At 33.8% G+C, this 18714-nt stretch overlaps 1 protein-coding gene across 1 annotated transcript in view; it reads right to left on the reverse strand.

Annotated features, from left to right (window-relative positions):
• LOC129219775 (dynein axonemal heavy chain 8-like) overlaps positions 1 to 18714 on the reverse strand; it is a 189951-nt gene that overhangs the window by 84326 nt on the left and 86911 nt on the right. Inside the window, exons 35-38 of the mRNA XM_054854077.1 lie at positions 16758 to 16930; positions 10692 to 10870; positions 8054 to 8241; positions 1686 to 1772 (exon numbers count right to left, since the gene is read on the reverse strand). Coding sequence (XP_054710052.1) covers positions 1686 to 1772; positions 8054 to 8241; positions 10692 to 10870; positions 16758 to 16930 — 627 coding nt within the window. The remainder of the gene's footprint in view (positions 1 to 1685; positions 1773 to 8053; positions 8242 to 10691; positions 10871 to 16757; positions 16931 to 18714) is intronic.

Here is an 18714-nt window from a genome sequence, read left to right on the forward strand (position 1 = left end):
GTAAACTTTGTAAATATTTTTTTCCCAAAACAAAGTAACATCATTTTATTAAGTAGAATTACGATCCACTTAATATGGACTGGAACAAAGATTATGAAATGAATAAAATTCCAAGCAGTAACTAATAAAATAAATACAAATACAAATCCTAATACAAAAGTGACGACCAGCAACAGGCTCTGGGCCCAGCTAGACTGGTCCTAGTCAATTTACAATCCCCAGTGAAGATCAATGGCCCTCTTAAAACTGTCTACTCCCTTGCTCATTACCACCTCTTCCGGTAAACTGTTCCAAGGTTCCACTACCCTGCTATAATAATAATTTTTCCTAATATCCATGTTAGGCTGAGATTTAAATAGCTTAAAACAATGACCCCTTGTCCTGTTTTCAGTGCTAAACTTCAGCCCCCTAACATCTTTCATTTTAATGAATTTAAACAGCTGAATCATGTCCCCTCGGTCTCTTCTTTGCTCAAGACTGTACATTTTTAGCCTTCTAAGCCTGGAATCATAATTTAAGTGGGAAAGTCCATTTATTAGCCTTGTAGCTCGCCTTTGAACCCTTTCCAATACATTAATGTCTTTCTTAAGATAAGATAAGGAGACCAAAACTGAACAGCATACTCCAAATGAGGTCTTACCAAACTTCTATATAAGGGCAGAAGAACTTCTTACGTATTTGTATTTGTATTATTCTTGGGGAATAAGAATGCCTTTTTGCAAAACATTATAATTATATATTTCTTAAATATGACAATTTGAGAAATATACAAAGGAATAAGAAAAGAAGTGTACACAATATTAGAAAAAAAAAAAAAAAAAACCTCCAATAATTATTTTATACTCATTTAATGAGTATAAAATATTTAATTAAGCAAACACCAAAACAAATTATTAAGAACTCATGCATAGAAATTTTAAATTGTAATTGATAATCATACAATTAGATAAGGGCTCATAAAGGTTTACTAAATTATTTCTTTTTCTTTTTTATTGACAGTTTGTTAGAAATTAAAAAAGCAAACAATCAGAGAATTTGATCACCAAAAGAATAATTAAATGTCTTCTCCCAAATTTAATACCACTTGCCACACATAAATGTCAAATGATGACTAAATAGCAAATGCTATTTAGTCATCATAAACAGGTTTTTCATACTATTACATACAGCAAAATAGTATAATAGTACAGCAAAAGTTATAATTACATACAGCAAAATAACTTGATTAACCTGTCCTACATGCACACACACACACACACACACAAAAAGGCAATTTTAAACAAAAATTTGAAACTTGTCATCTTAAAAAATTTATCCAAAGATTGTAGACTCCATAAAAGAATACTTGTTAACAAAAGAGTACTTAAGGATAATTTTTCAAACATATTTTTGGAAAAAAAAAGTTAAAATATTTCTATTTTATTCATTTTTAATATAATTGTTCATTTTTAATAAATAAATATACATATTTTAAGATGTGTGCTTATAATCATTCATGAAAAACAATCACGATAGGGCCTAATGCATTTTACACCAAAATATAATTTTATGTTAAGTACAAATAATTTTTTGATGAAACTTTTGCAGATACCTTGATACTATGAAAGCAATTTACAAATTGAGGAAACAATGATACAACCAAAAACGTTTTAGTACAGTTATAAGCAACATTCTAATTTTTTAACCTGTCTGTCTGGAACCATCATGGCAACACTTCTGAACATCACTTTCAGATTTTCGGGTAATTCTTGTCTGCCAGCATATCCTGGATTCTAAAAAAGTTGCATACATAAGGTTAATATATTTAACTCACAATTTGTAGATAATAACTTTATACGGCTTTAAATGAAAAAGCCATGGTAAGCCAAAAACTTAAGAGCTCCAAGTGGAAACAGAAAATTGGGAAACTTATCCCTCATTAAAAAAAAAAAAAAAAGGTGAACTGAGAATAGAAAAATTGCAGGAGTCAAGAGACAAAACAGGCAATTCTCAGAGCCTTTCTGGTACAAATACGCTTTATAAAAATTTTAGGTGTTATGCTACTATTGCAAAAGCTGTGTGATATCAAGAGCACATACCAATACTAAGAACTTTTTTTCTTTAATTTATATAAAACTAGATCGCGTCACTGTATCGCCTCTAAAGGTTCTCATTTTGAAAGCATTCTGATTTAATTTCCTCTTCGATGTTCATTAAAATAAAAAAAGTTTTACAGTGCCATGCGCAACGATTCTTGCATTATTTCTCTTTAGAGTTGTAGGTTAATTGAAAAAACACCCTGTATATTGCTTCGATTTTTTTTTCAAGTAAATAAGCTTTAAACTTTCAACAAATTGCCTCTCAAAAGCATTTAAATCGTGATTCTTAAGCAATGTATCCTTCTTTAATAAAAATAAAGCTGAAAGTCTCTCTGTCTGGATGTTCGGAGGATGTCTGGATGTCTGGATCTCTGTGACGCGCATAGCGCCTAGACCGTTCGTCCGATTTTCATGAAATTTTGCAAAAAGTTAGTTTGTAGCATGGGGGTGTGCACCTCGAAGCGATTTTTCGAAAATTCGATGTGGTTCTTTTTCTATTCCAATTTTAAGAACAAAACTATCATAAGATAAACGAGTAAATTACGAAATTATCATAACGTGGAACCGTAACATGGGCACAAGCCAATTGGCGAGATACGAAATCATCATAACGTGGAACCGTAACATGGGTACAAGCCACTTGGCGAAAAATTCAACATGCATCATTTGTAAATATACAGGCGAACCAAAAGACCTTTTAATTTTTCTATTACGGGCAAAGCCGTGCGGGCCCCACTAGTACAAAACAAAATTAAAGTTCAATTAAGAACAAGTCACAAGCTAATACTAATACAAACAATTTTGATTTTATTCCACCGAGATAACTCATTCGCACAATATTTTTTTTTACTGTTCATTGTGCTGTGAAATTTATGATAACCGTGAAATGCGCAAAAAAAAAAAAAAATCATCGAGAAATCAGCAAAAATAATTATTGAAATGATCATAAAATTAATTAAGGTCATCCAGATTTTTTTTAATTAAGATCAGCCTTTCCAACGGGAATGAAAAACAATACTCAAATTAATTGTTTCTCGGCCAATATTCTAACTAGTTCGCTTTTTTCTGCATTATTGAGTTTTAATGCGTAATTAAAATGGCTTAAAAACAATGAATAAAAGTTCAGGAAAAAAAAACACTTCCTTCTTATGGACGCTTAAGTAATTTTGATGGGATTTTTTTTTTTTTTTCAGAGAACCGGTAGTTCCACATTCATTAAGAACAAAAACTTTTGACTGGTATTCAATATTTGATTTAGTAAATAAAATTGCATTTCTTTAATTATTTCTCTAATGCAGCAACAACACGTTCCAGTGCATGCAAAAGGAAGAATATCGCAGTAATATTATGAGTAACTAGGGGCACCCGCACGGCTTCGCCCGTAATAGAAAAATTAAAGGTCTTTTGGTTCGCTTGTATATTTACAAATAATGTATGGTGAATTTTCTCGCCAATTGGCTTGTACCGACGTTACAGTTCCACGTTATGATAATTTCGTGTCTCGCCAATTGGCTTGTGCCCATGTTACGGTTCCACGCTACGATAATTTCGTAATTTATGATAGTTTTTTCCTTAAAATTGGAATAGAAAAAGAACCACATCGAATTTTCGAAAAATCGCTTCGAGGTGCACACCCCCATGCTACATACTAACTTTGTGCCAAATTTCATGAAAATCCGCCGAACGGTTTAAGCGCTATGCGCGTCACAGACATCCTACGGACATCCTACAGACATCCTACAGACATCCAGACATCCTCCGGACAGAGAGACTTTCTGCTTTATTATTAGTAAAGATAAAGAAGATGCTTTATTATCTTTACTAATAATAAAGCTGAAAGTCTCTCTGTCCGGAGGATGTCTGTCAGTATCTCTGTGACGCGCATAGCGCCTAGACCGTTCGGCCGATTTTCATGAAATTTGGCACAAAGTTAGTTTGTAGCATGGGGGTGTGCACCTCGAAGCGATTTTTCGAAAATTCGATGTGGTTCTTTTTCTTTTCCAATTTTAAGAAAAAAACTATCATAAATTACGAAATTATCATAATGCGGAACCGTAACATGGGCACAAGCCAATTGGCGAGACACGAAATTATCATAACGTGGAACTGTAACGTCGGTACAAGCCAATTGGCGAGAAAATTCACCATACATTATTTGTAAATATACAGGCGAACCAAAAGACCTTTCATTTTTCTATTACGGGCGAAGCCGTGCGGGTGCCACTAGTAGCAAATAAAATCGTTTAATATTCAGCGGGTTGGAAGTCAATTTTCCCGAGTCAGACTATATGTTGAGTTATACAACATGATTCACTCCAGTGTCATAGACCGATTAAGGAGCCTCAATACGGCTGCGATAAGTAAAATCATATGGTTTAATGCGGCGTCATAAATTGATTTATAAACCTCGCCTCCCAACAAGGTTGCAAACACTGAGTGAGACCGAATCACAGCTCTAACAGCATGCAGGCATTACAGCTTATAACTGAAAACGAGCTGATGTGTGCATCACATGACTTCCTTTTACTCCAATTTAATGCCATTTCCCCATTATTGGCAATTTTAATGTGATTCAATTGTTTACTCTCTAAATATTACCACGGGTTCGATCCCCGCTGGTCGAAGACCCACCGTCGTCATTAAAGGGGACTGGGCGACGTTAAATATGCTCGTGGTCTCAATGTCCTCCAAGTGAAACGATACCTCTGGGGGTGCTAGTACCAGGTAGCTATTAGCTCTTGGACTAGTTCTAAATTCTCATTAACTGTTCGATCCGGTGATGGTGCTGCCATCTATCGGTATATAAAATAATGGAGGCAAGGCACTTAGTATGCAGTCCTCGACATAAATACAGTTGTAGTCAGTTGTGACTCTTGAATAGAATAGAATAAATATTACCACCAGTGGCCAAATTGAAACCAGATTTAAAAAAAAAAATCGCCAAATTTGTCGCCAAGCTGGTGACAAAAAGTGGCGACCAAAATATTGGCGATATATCGCCAAGTATCAGACAAATTATAATGCAACTTGAGTTTACATCGAAATAAACAATGATTTCCCCCCAAAAAGGGGCAAAAGACCCCTTTAGAAATACCTGAATGCAACCAAAGAGGGAGGTGCACAATTAGACCCCACTAGGAGTCTAAGTACCAAATTTCAACTTTCTAGGACATTCCATTCTTGAGTTATGCGACACACATACACGCATACACACATACGCGCATACATACGTACATACAGACGTCACGAGAAAACGCGTTGTAATTAACTCTAGGATCGTCAAAATGGATATTTCGGGTGTCTGTACATTCCTAGGCATATATCCATGTGTAGTCGGGTTGAAAAATAAACTCAACATTCATTCGGGGGTGAGCAAAATGGGAATTAAAGCCGAATTTTGAGTAAAATTTTTTCGCGAATACAATACATTCTTTTTTGGAAAAGGAAGTAAAAAGGCAACTAATAGACGACTAACTGACTTAAAAAATCGGAGAAGCTCTCATTTTTACTCCTAGAAAAAAACCACAACATCATTTCAATAAATTCTAAAGTTATCGATTAGGTTCGAAATGTCGCCGTTCTTGGCGATTTCTCGTTAGTAATAAAGAAGAAGAAGATAATTTCGTACCTCGCCAATTGGCTTGTGCCCATGTTACAGTTCCACGTTATGATAATTTCGTAATTTATGATAGTTTTTTCCTTAAAATTGGAATAGAAAAAGAACAAAATCGAATTTTCGAAAAATCGCTTCGAGGTGCACACCCCCATGCTACATACTAACTTTGTGCCAAATTTCATGAAAATCGGCCGAACGGTTTAGGCGCTATGCGCGTCACAGACATCCTACAGACATCCTACAGACATCCTCCGGACAGAGAGACTTTCTGCTTTATTATTAGTAAAGATAAAGATAAAGAAGAAGATTACAGTTCTTTTGGTTCGCTTGTATATTTACAAATAATAAATGGTGAATTTTCTCGCCAATTGGCTTGTACCGATGTTACGGTTCCACGCTATGATAATTTCGTATCTCGCCAATTGGCTTGTGCCCATGTTACGGTTCCACGTTACGATAATTTCGTAAATTATGATAGTTTTTTCCTTAAAATTGGAATAGAAAAAGAACAAAATCGAATTTTCGAAAAATCGCTTCGAGGTGCACACCCCCATGCTACATACTAACTTTGTGCCAAATTTCATGAAAATCGGCCGAACGGTTTAAGCGCTATGCGCGTCACAGACATCCTACGGACATCCTACAGACATCCTCCAGACATCCAGACATCCTCCGGACAGAGAGACTTTCTGCTTTATTATTAGTAAAGATGAACCATACTTAGGGACCTGTTTAACCACATGCTACAGAGTATTGGCATTTGAGACTGAAATCTCTTAAGACGGTTACCATCATGGCTAAATTAAAAGAACTTACCATCCAAAATTTCCCAAATAGGTCAAATCTTGATTACTGAGAATCTTTGAGTAACCAGACTACTTTAGTTTATGATCTCAATGTTCAGTTTTTATAATTGATTTTTGTTCACTATTTTTTGGTATTAACAGCACTCTCTAACATTCCCTATTCTACTTAGTTGTGCTCACAATTTCTTATTTTTATTTTTTACTAGCTGCGTCGCACGGCTTTGCATGGTCTAGAAAATAAAAGTTAGGTCAAGCGATTCATGTCCAACAATCAGGCTTGAAAAAAAAAAGAAGAAAATCTGTAAAACTTCCCGACAGATTGCAGAAAAATAACCAAAAAGGAAAGATTTTAAATCTCTCGATTACAGGAGAAGCCTCAAAACAAAAGCTAGAATTTTATTTGTTCATATTCGAGAAAAAAAATGGCAACAGAGCTTTCTTCTGAATGATTCTCCTTACGCTACAAAAATTATAATAAAAGCATTGTTCAACTATGACCGTGATCAACAATGAATTTTTCTAATTGAAGGCTTACCTACATTTCAGCATTTAATTAGTTAAAAAGTTATAATTCATGTTCTAACTACCTTGGAACATTGGTACAAATTTTATTTGAAGCAGAAAAATCAGGGAGCTCTATGGATATTTTACTCTAAATATTGGGAGCATCTTTTCGCCCTCATATTATAGAAAAACACCATTTCTGGGTCCTAAATTCGAGCCGCTTGGTTTTTTTTTCAGCATTTGAAGATGCCTCTATGTTCCTTCTCGGGTGCCCAAGTACCTCCCTGCCAAATTTGTTTGAGATCCCACGTAAACTGTGGATTTGCATAGGGAACATACATACATACACACATACACATATATTCTCTGTTTGATTTATATAGATATTCTGCTTACACGTTTTAGCAGTGGTCTACTAATCTCAATTGTTTCTCCCCTTCACTCTATTTCTTTCTGCCTTTCTTTAAATGTCATAACTGCTACAGTACATAAACTTTTCTGACAGTACATTTATTGCTAATTTATTTAGAAGTGGATTCATTTTTTTTTGACAAGATTTATTGTTTATTAGATGTTTTTGGAGATACTGTTTTATGATTTTTCTTCATGGAATTATGTAATAAATTTTGGCTTGTGGTTTTGTTTTGTTTTGATAGTCTCTAATTTTTACTATTTAAACTATCTTTTGTTCCATTCCGTTACTTTTCTTGGATGACTTCATCCTGAAGCTCACACTTCTCTGCAAAAGAGGTTCCTTGAAAGCTCGAAATACATGTCAGCATTAATGTTAAATTTTGTGTTATGAAACGTTGTTATACCTAATTTTGCCTAACTTGGTATTTGGCCTAACTATGTTGTGGCCACATGTAACATTAAATTTCAGAAAATAACTTAGAAAAGGTGTAGGTAGTAAAAACTTTTAAAAATCATGACATTAGGATATTTTTTCTGAGAACAATTACCAATAGTGACACAGATTTAAAAAGTCAATGTCTGTAACCTACTTCCACCTTATTTATGTAAAAAAAAAAAAAAAAAAAAAGTTGTACCATTGTTATAAAAAGTCCAAATTCTGGATTCAATCCCAGTGTATCACCATCTGAAAAAAGGAATTCTTCTTTTTTCTCCTTTCTTGCAGACAAAACAATGTGTATCTGTTGAGCAGCAACAGAAAGCACTGGTAGTTCAATTCTGTTAAATTCATCAAAGCATCCCCAAGAGCCAGACTGAGCAAGTCCTATAAAATATTGTGCATTAGGCATTTTATTATGCACACAAAATTTGCATCAACTGATTACAATTTATTTAGAGGAGTTTTTGAGTGAAGCTTGCTTGTGAATGATACTATCTTTGGGCCAATTTAAACCATTTGGCATAAACTTGTACTAAAATTTTCACACACCACCCGTGCAGAGTGGAAAGAAACTCTTTTATTCAGTGCAGAAAAAACAGAGCAATGTACAAATGAAAAAGGGTGTGGAATGCAGGTCAATATACAGCAAATCCCTGTTTAACCTACAAAACCTCTATTTTCGCAACCATTAGTTCTAGATGCACACTTCCAATTACGAAAATGATCAATATAACAAGCAGAATCAAGATAAAGAAAGCATAAAGCAAAAAAAAAAAAAAATCCTAAATGTAACTTTTATATGGCCCCCATTCCCCCCCCCCCCCCATTATATAAAGGGAAATAATCTCCATTGAAAAATAATACCATCAAAGTAAAACTTGAACTAAAAGTCAAGGCGGTACAAATACAAATACGGCAACAGGCTCAAGGCCTAGCTAGACTGGTCCTAGTCAGTTTATTAGCCCCCAATGAAGGTCAATCGCCCTCTTAAAGCTTTCTACCCCCTTGCTAATTACAGCCTGTTCTGGTAAGCTGTTCCAAGTGCATTCATGTTCAAAATTATTAGGACCATGCATAAGATGAGATTGGAATTGAGACATATCACCATTTCAAAAAAATTACATGTTGCTAAAGTTATAAAAAAAAAAAAAAAAAAAATAATCATAATATTTTTCATTTGCTATTGAAAAATAAATGCAAATGTTATGCTATGAGTTATGACATGTAAAAATACTAAAAAAAGCTCGTACATTGCACAATATAATTTTAAACCTTTGTTAGTCACTATATTCCTCCCCAATTGGTGCAATTGAATATGAGTGTAAAGTGTTATAGAGGTCACAAAATGCTGCTGACATACTAATTTCATATTTTTTGGGTTTGAATTGTTTTTCATGCTTGTGATTTCCCTAAATGCAATGTAGGAGTTTTTCAAAAATATATAAAAAGTTCGATATCTTATTTTTTTCATTAATTTTTTTTTACTTTAAATTTTTCATATCTTGACTCTGCATGTTATTTTGACCATTTTTTTAATTGAAAGCCTACATATAAGATTAACAGTTGTGGAAACAGAGATCTTACTAGTTAAAGGGGGACACACTGTAATGTTGTTCTTAAAGATTTCTTTTCCCCTTGAGCTGGAGAAGGGGTTTTGTTATTCCATGAAAAACATATAAAAATTACTGCATTGGGCCTTATTTGGCTAAAATTTGCAGTAATTTGTTGGATTTGTTAATGCATTTAGAGATAACAAATAACAAAGCTTCTCAAAATGGTTTCAATGTATAAAAGAGGTAAGCTAAAAAAAAAAAACACTATACAAAATTTTCACTTTGTGTAGAGGACATTTATAACATTACCTTTTTTTTCTCATATTTACGCATGTGTGAATTCAATTCACTTAAACTATTTTTTTGATAAAATGCCATACAATAAGACGAACAAACTCTTGCTCTAGAATTACCTTCTGGAGAGTTTTTTCCTTGATCAAAATAGTTCTTACGTGTGCCTAAACTACTGTATTAAGATTGGCAATAATGTTAAAAACATTTACATATCTGGACATAAAATGCTTTATGTTATTCATGTATAATACAATGTTTGTACCAGAGTTATTTTCTGTCTGTATCTCATAAAATTGTATTCAGATGACTAAAGCTTCATCAGTATCGCTATAAATTACAGGTTTGTTAGCAATAGACTGAACTCTTCCAGCTGAATTTTCAGCATCATGACTTAGTGCTATTCTCCAGATATGTTTCAAAATGGCATCTGCTGGAAGAATTCTAATTGTTTCCACATTGTTATCAATGTTAACAAAATAAAGTGAAACTATTCTTACTTGATCAATGCTTACATGCAGACTAAATTGAAGTGAAGTGCCTACAATTGAGGAGGGCCTATTTCAGTGCCCAGTGAAGGTCTATTTCTCAGCTGTCAATTCTTGCAAATTGGCAGTTGAAGAAACATTGGAAAATGTCTGAACAGCGGAGGAGCAGGCAGGTGGTAATTCAGAAGTCAGCAGGTGGAAGTTTTATTTTGAAGCTAATTGAAGATTTATAGCGAACCAAATCTAACTAACAAATTGCTTGTCATAGCCTCATATTAACTGCCAGCTTTTTCCAGCATCACACATGGATGCCCACACAAGCATGCAACTATGCTGGACATCCCTAGATGTAGACCTCAAATCCTGGCGCAGTCGTACTTCAACATGTTCAGTTTGCATGAAATTTTATACTTTTTCATTTGAATAACTCTTGTATATCATGCATAGGCAAAAAAAAATGTTTTTTTTTTTTTTTTTAAAGTTAAGGAGTATCAAACTTTACCTTTGTATATGCGACCAAGCCCACGAAAATCCATTTGATCAGAGCAATTGAACACAACCACATACTTTCCAAGCGCTTTTCCCATATCCTTAGTGGTTTCAGTTTTTCCAGTTCCAGCAGGACCAGCTGGTGCACCTCCCATGCTCATTCCTAAAGCTTGAGCAAGTGTTATGTAACACCTATATGAAAGATTGCTCAAAAAGTTAAAATCTATAGCATAAATAAAAGGTAACTTCCAAACAGGCATTCTTAAATAAAATTACTATGCCATTAATTTGAAAATAAATAAATAAATAAATAAATAAAAGTAAGTAAAATATTTAAAAACAAATCCATATTTAAAATTGAGAATCTCTAAATATGGGTGTCAATTATAGACTGGAAAATCATCTTACAGCAACTATTTGATTACCTTCAGATGAAATTCAAATTGTTGACTAACCTTAGCAATACACTAAGTGTGAAAATTTACGGAAAAAGAAATTTGGAATTCATTTTTGACACAATTTAAAATTACATGCAATTTCTAACAAAATCATAAAGTTTTTGGCATCAAACCTTTACGACTACTGAATTGCTATGTTTTAGATACGATAGTACCTTCAACAACTTAGCAAGCAGAAGGTAACACAGTGCAGCAAAAAAATACCTTCAAAATGCTGCTGAAATAATTCTCACTGATTATTATGTAAAATGATCCCCTGAATACAAATATGATCACTATTTCCCCCAGCATGTCCCACGTTTTGGAAATGTGGCCCCCAATGCTTTCAGTTTTCAAGTTTCATAGCCATTATTTTTGTTTGGAAGGAAAGGGAGCAATTTTTGATCATTAACACTCTTCTGAGTGCCTAGAGGTGCTAGTTTAAGGGGTCTAAGGACCTTTAACCTTCAAAATTTTCGACTTTCTGGGAAACATGTATGTTTTGCATAATTTAATTCTGAATAATTTGGTACCTTATTTATTACCATATGCAAAAGACTTTTCAAGTTATCGTAAACACGCGTAAACTTTCCTCGTAGAGATTCATGTTAACAGCAGCTGTTTAAGTCTCTTTTTCTCAGGTGCCGATTTCTCGTTTTCCATGCATGATATCTCAGAACAGTTTCTTAAATATTTCCGTAAAACTTTTCATGCATGTTTGTCTGGTTTATTTTTATGATCTGAATCTAAATTTTAACTAAAAATAAGAGTTAATATTTAAAAAAAATATTTTGCCCAAAATTTTGGAAAATTTTGATATTAACTTATAAAATTTCAAGAAAATAAATAAATAACATAAAACTCTATGGGGAAAATTGACACAATTTTACAGTAACTTGAAATTTTTTTTGCATATGGTAATAAATAAGGTATCGAATTATTCAGAATTAAATCATGCAAAACATATATTTTTTCAGAAAGTCGAAAATTTTGAAAGTTAAAGGTCCTTAAACCCCTTAAAAGCATGAACATTTAGAGCAAGTCAGAATACTCATGAGGTATTCCCCTCTAAAATAGTTTTCAAATCATCAAAACCAATCTTTTTTCTTACAACTCTTAGGCATAAGCCAGAGTATAAGATTCACTCCTATGAACATTATGGCCGAAAATAGTTTCAGATTGGAAAAAAGTTGTTTGCTTAAGAATAAGCAAGAATTATGTCAGAAGCATTTTGAAGGTATTTTTTGGCCACACAGTGTTGGTACTTTGATTGTCACACAAATGATCAACCATCTTGTACGTTGTACATTTGGCTAAAGAGGCTGGGCATGAAGTGTCCCTATACATTGCTGAGGACCTACTGCTTCGATTTGAATCAATAGAACATGAGTGGAAAAAATTCTGCACTAACCACATCTATGCCCTTGTCAGGATTCATCAACAACACAGCCTGATGCTTTATAAACTATACACTGGGAAGTTGATTCAAATTGCAGATAATTAATTTCAATTATATTTTGAGTTTATTCAAAATGCAAGATAGGAATTATACTTTTGCTTTTTTTCAACAGGCAACTTTGAAGTATTTAGCATACATTCAAAAAACAGCCAAAAGCCCACAATGATTGAAATTGTTACTATTTTAGCATGCCATAATATGATTTAATACAGGGGCTCTCAAACGTTTCTGACTTGCGGCACTCTTTAAAGAATTAGAATGTTTTCACGGCACCCTCGTCTATCCCTATTATATACATATATACATCGAAATTCGATCCAGAGTACGGAAGCCTTATTAAAATGAATACGTATATCACCAGAAACAGCAACAACACCGATTTAACTGGAGAATAAATCTATACAAGTTTTGTTTCCAAACTGTTCGATAAATGGACCTTTCGTATTGCGACTGATATCAAGACTAAAATCTAATTCTTGTTTCACTTGTTGTAACGTGTCACGATCAATCTAAATGCTGTTGTGATCTTTTGGCATAAATCTTGCAAATCACGGGGCTCATGCATCACAAACTGGATCTTTGATGTAACACCATAAATAATATTGCTGGGTGTTAGGTCCAGGCAGCAGTGCCCAGTGCCCACAAAAGTAGGCGATTGTCCTCATCAGAACCTCATTAAATCCAAGGAATAGGCAGCACCTTATTTAGGAAATAGGGAACGTCTGTCAGATAATGGAGGTGCCCCCAACTTGTTTGAAAATGAACGACCAGTGATCGAGACATGTTACAGCCGATTTGATATATGCCGCATTATGAAAAGGTCCATACAGCAAACATTCGGAAAACAAAACTTGCACAGTTTACTTCTCCAGTAAAGTCAATAATGTTGCTGTTTTGGTAACATGTTTCTCTTTAAGCCTCCCATGTCCTGGAGAGCAGTGGCGTAGCTAGACCCGACTTTCGGGGGGGGGGGGTTACTTCTTTTATATATATATATATATATATATATATATATATATATATATATATATATATATATACATATATATATATATATTTATATATTATACATATATATATATATATATATATATATACACACACACACACACATATATATATATACTAGCAAAAATACCCGGCGTTGCCTGGGTCAGTAATAATTATTAGAAAAAATCGTTACTTGCTTTTGTTTTCTGTTTTAAGTGAAAGAATTTAAAACACATCTTTTTGACGTGATTAAAAATCGAGTTTCTTCCTTACCCATAAAACTAAAATAGCAATAAGTATAAAGAACAAAGTAGTATTGATTTAGAACCGAAAGCACTATATTTAAGCATATGCAAATTTAAAAAAACATGAAATTAATCTTCTCATGTTTAAAAAGATTAATCTGTTGATACTTTTTTTTTTTTAACACGGAGTCTAAAACCTTCTCTGTATGGCTAATGAAGTACGAAGTGATTAAAAAAAAAGTAGCTGCGCTCGTAATCCCCTTATACTTGCTTTAGTTATTTCGGGAGATTTCAATCATTGTGGCTCTTGGTGCGATTTTACCGAATTTGCGAAAGTCGTTTCGGGGTACCTTCGATGATGCTCCCCCATTCTTTCCATACTTTGTAAAACGATATGATATTAATTTTCGTTACAGAGATATCGTCGCCAGATGCTGAGATATTTTTGGTCACCATAAAATGGCGCTAAACAGTTTCATCCGAAATGTTACCAAAATAAGTAATAAAATTTGGTGATTGTTTGAAATTGTGCAAAAAGGAAAATTAATGGAAGTTTTTGTGCTGTTTATGGATTTGCCTAATTTAGTTGCTGGATTATTTAACACAGTAAAAAAAGTCTTTTGAAAATTCTTTGATTGGCGATATTTTGTTTACATGGTGAAAGCTGAGAAACATTATGACGTAGTCTTCGGCTTCAAAAACAGCAAACGTTGAAAAAACTGCCAAATGCATCAGCTACGGAAATCTTTCTGCAAAAATTTTGGCGATCTGCTGGTTGTTTGGATAATGAGTAAGTGTTCAATCAGCATAAACAATAATAAAAACCATTAATTACATTAAAGTTCCGTTTAAATGGAAAATCATCAGCCAAATCATGTATTATTTGCCAATCTTGGGCAAAAAACTTACTTCAAGATTTGACTTGAGAAAAGCCTTGAACAATCACGAAAAGCAAAGAAAGTCAACAATACAACAATTGTCGCTATCGACAGGGAGTTGAGATGATACACTAAATACTGTATTGAGTTGAGGAAAGCCTTCGAACATGGATCTAAAAAGCTCATAACTCGTTTTTTATTCTACTTAGAAATTTCGAACAGGTGCCATCTTCAGCAGAAAAATCAGAGCTTTCGATGGAGATATAATGTAAATATGTGCAAGTATTTTTTCATCCCAATATTAGAGAATTTATACAAAAATTGTGTTTTATTGCCCCCCTAAGGGGGTTTTGCCCCCCCATAACGGGACGAAAACTACCCTATGTGTTATTCTGATGCATAAGCTATATTATTGTAAAGTTTCATCAAAATCCGTTCAGTAGTTTTTGCGTGAAAGAGTAACAAACATCCATACATCCATCCATACATCCATACATCCATCCATACAGACAAACTTTCGCATATATAATATTAGTAAGATATATATATATAATCGCTTGGAATTTTTTCCTTTTCTTCTTTTTTTTTTTCTTTCTCATCTCTCTTCTTTTTCTCTTTTTTTGAGACTAACATTTCGGGGGGGGGGGGGGGGGTTTGTCCCCAACCCCCCCCCCTTAGCTACGCCCCTGCTGGAGAGGGAGTTGCCAAAAAAACTTGGACACTTCAGGGCAACCCTCGTCACTTCTAACAGCATCCTAGGGTGCCACAGCAGTTTCGGAACCTCTGGTTTAACATGTAGAATCATCGTGCATTAGCACTTATGAAAACTGACTTGTATGCTTTGTTTTATGACATGCATAAGTGGTACTTTCTGCACCTTTTGAGCGGACCTCAATAGGAGTTTTTTTCAATACATTACATTGACTAATTTGATTTCAGTTAATTTTGTAGCATGTTAAATGACTTATTGATTTTAGTTCATTACAAAACTTTGCAATAAACTTTTATATTTATTAAATAGCAATAGACTAAAATTAGGAGAAATATATATATTTTTTACTAAATTTAAAAGAAAAAGTATGTTAATATTTTGTGAAAGGCCAAAGACTGTTTGACTATTTTACATGACATTCAGCATAAGATAGGGAAAGCATTCAAAGTATACTGAGCATTTTTCCTGAAACTTAATTGTGCTATTTTGTATTTGTTTTTCCTTAGCAGAAAAACAAATCTATTTTTAAGATTTTTTCTTTAGCCTGCTTTTAAGTAAACTTTTGACATAAATTCGTAAACTATTGAGGAGAAAAAATCTTGTACTTAAATTTTTTAAATTATCCTGATGCCTGAATTTTCTCATATGAAGTGAGGCTGCTGATATTTTCAGCAACCTCAAGGCTAACTGGTGACACAGAACAGTTTTGAAAACATATCCCCCCCCCCCCCCTCGACAGCTTTTGACAGTAATATCTTCAGCTGTCACGTTTTGGGAAGCAACAAATTTATTCTAGTCTTAAGTTTTAACCATATTAAAAAATCATACTATTGATAGCTTTAAAGAAATAATTCAAGGACAGTACTTTCAACAGACACAAATTTAAAACTGTAATTAAATTGTATTTATATTCTTTGCACTTGACAATTTTTCCTTATATACATGATCTACTTGTTGAAGACCTTCAAATTTATGCCTTTGGGGAAAAGAATTCCCAACCCATTAATTAATACTTAGCATAACCTCTCTCTAGTTGGGACAAACCTAACCTGGGTAGCATTATGAAGGTTAAGCAGGTCTTTATAACAGCATTATGACACTGCCAAGATAGGTGTGTTCCAAGTATTGGAGAGCCTAGAAGCAAGGAAGTTACATAGGACTAACACATAGGAAACCTAAACACAAAAATGTCTGACACAGAGGAGCCACAATCAACGTAACTCATGCCATTAGGGCAACCTAAAGTTTTAAGCTAAAAATTAAAAATTAGGGGCTAGAGGTGAAAAGTACATTAACATTTGACCCAAGTAGGCAAAAAAAAAAAAAAAAAAAGCATTTTAGTAGATACAGATATTTACCTATCAGTTAAAGGAGTGATTACCAAACGATCAGTGCAACCCAAGAATTCATTCTGGTAGATGAAATCAACATCAGTTATTTTAACCATGCATAGATTTTCATCTAAGTAGTAATAAAATCTAGCTTGCTTCAGCCACTCAAAATCACTGGGTGTTTTAATTTTTATTCTAACCTAAATGAGAATGCAAAGTTAATCATTGAAGAACAGAAGTAAAGACTGCTAAATTTAAACAAATCTACATTTTTTGAATAAAAAGAAAAAAAAAACCCACACACAGGAAGGAGGTTATAAGTTTGACGTGTATGTGTATTTGTGTGTCTGTGTATCTGTCTGTGGCACTCTAGTGCTAAACATATGGATCGATTTTGAAAAATTTGTTTTTGTTCCAAAGGAGAATTGATCCAGAGTGTTCTTAGCTAGGTTGCGTCTTTGGATGACATTAATTAACAAAAATTTTGATTAAAAATCTCTAAAAGGTTTTTTGCAATTTTTGCAGTGAAAACATATACAGTGAAACCCCTCTATTACGGACACTAACGGGACAAACTTTTTTGTCCGTAAGAGAGGGGTGTCCGCTTTACAGAGGTTTTTTTAATTTAATTAACTTTAGTTATTTGTTTATGTTTTTTGAAATCTTAAATGAAATATGTGTGAATTCTACTCTTTCATATGCATAGATTTTTTTTAATTTACTAGTTTTTACCAACATATACATAATAAACAATTATTTTATCAGGTTAAATTCAAATATTACAGTTTTGCACACTCAAAGAGATTTAAATAACAGGTTCGCATAAAAATTACATACCTAATTTGTACTTTTAAAAAATTGTTCGATTGATGTCTGTTGATATGTTTTGATCGATGAAAGTCTTTCATTTTCGAAATGTATCTTAAGTTCTTGTACCAAGTCTAGTCCTTTAGGATCGTTGTGTTTAATTGAAAATTCCCTGAGTCCATCTAATACGCTTAAAGCTTCGTTAACATTTTTAATTGTTTTAACGTCTTCTTTTACGGACAGTTCATCTTCATCGTCATCCTCAACTGTATGATCTTCGTTAATTTCGCGCACTAAGCTTGCAATTTCTGTTTCGCTTTCTTCAGTGAAAACTTGGTCGTCGATGGGTCCCTAGTCTTCAGCGGTCACATTTGTGAACCCTGCTTGTTGCATTAACGACTGCAAATCGGATCCATCATTGTCACAATCAACTTCGTTGTCAATTTCCTCTGTGGCAGATCCTTTTTTGAATCCGACGCGATTAAAGCAACTTACTATTGTTTCTTTTTTAACTTCCTTCCATGCATGCTTAACCCAGCTGATTGCATCTAACACATCAATTGTTTTGGACAATTCGCTACTTGTTTTAGTTTCTTCCATTTTATTGATTAAATGCTTCATAACTAGTTGTCTGTATTGAATTTTAAATGCTTGAATTATCCCAGCATCCATAGGTTGGCATTTCGATGTTGTGTTTGCTGGCAAGAAGACTATTTCTATATTTTTCAAGTGAAAGTCTTTGGGATGGGAGGGCGCGTTGTCCATAAAAATAACAATATGCCTTTTTTCTCTCCCCAACTTCTTATCAAAAGTTACAAGCCAATCAGATATGACACTGGTTGTCATCCACGCTCTTCTATTTGAATACCAGTCTACAGGTAATTTTTTTATATCCAGTCCTTTAAAACACCGAGGTCTGGCTGCTTTTCCGATGACAACTGGTTTTAATTTTGTACCATCCATGCTGGCACCCAACAAAACTGTTAAGCGTTCTTTGGAGATTTTGCCACCAGAGCAGTTTTCTTTCCGTAAAGTTAAGGTTTTATCTGGCAGAGCTCTATAAAACAAACCGGTCTCATCAATGTTATAAATGTCACATGGCTCGTAATTTTCAATCAAACTAGGCACTTTCTCAAACCATTCGTCGCAAACGTCAGCATCCACATCCATGGATTCA

Source organism: Uloborus diversus, chromosome 1 (genome assembly GCF_026930045.1).
Source record: "Uloborus diversus isolate 005 chromosome 1, Udiv.v.3.1, whole genome shotgun sequence".
NCBI classification, from domain to species: domain Eukaryota; kingdom Metazoa; phylum Arthropoda; class Arachnida; order Araneae; family Uloboridae; genus Uloborus; species Uloborus diversus.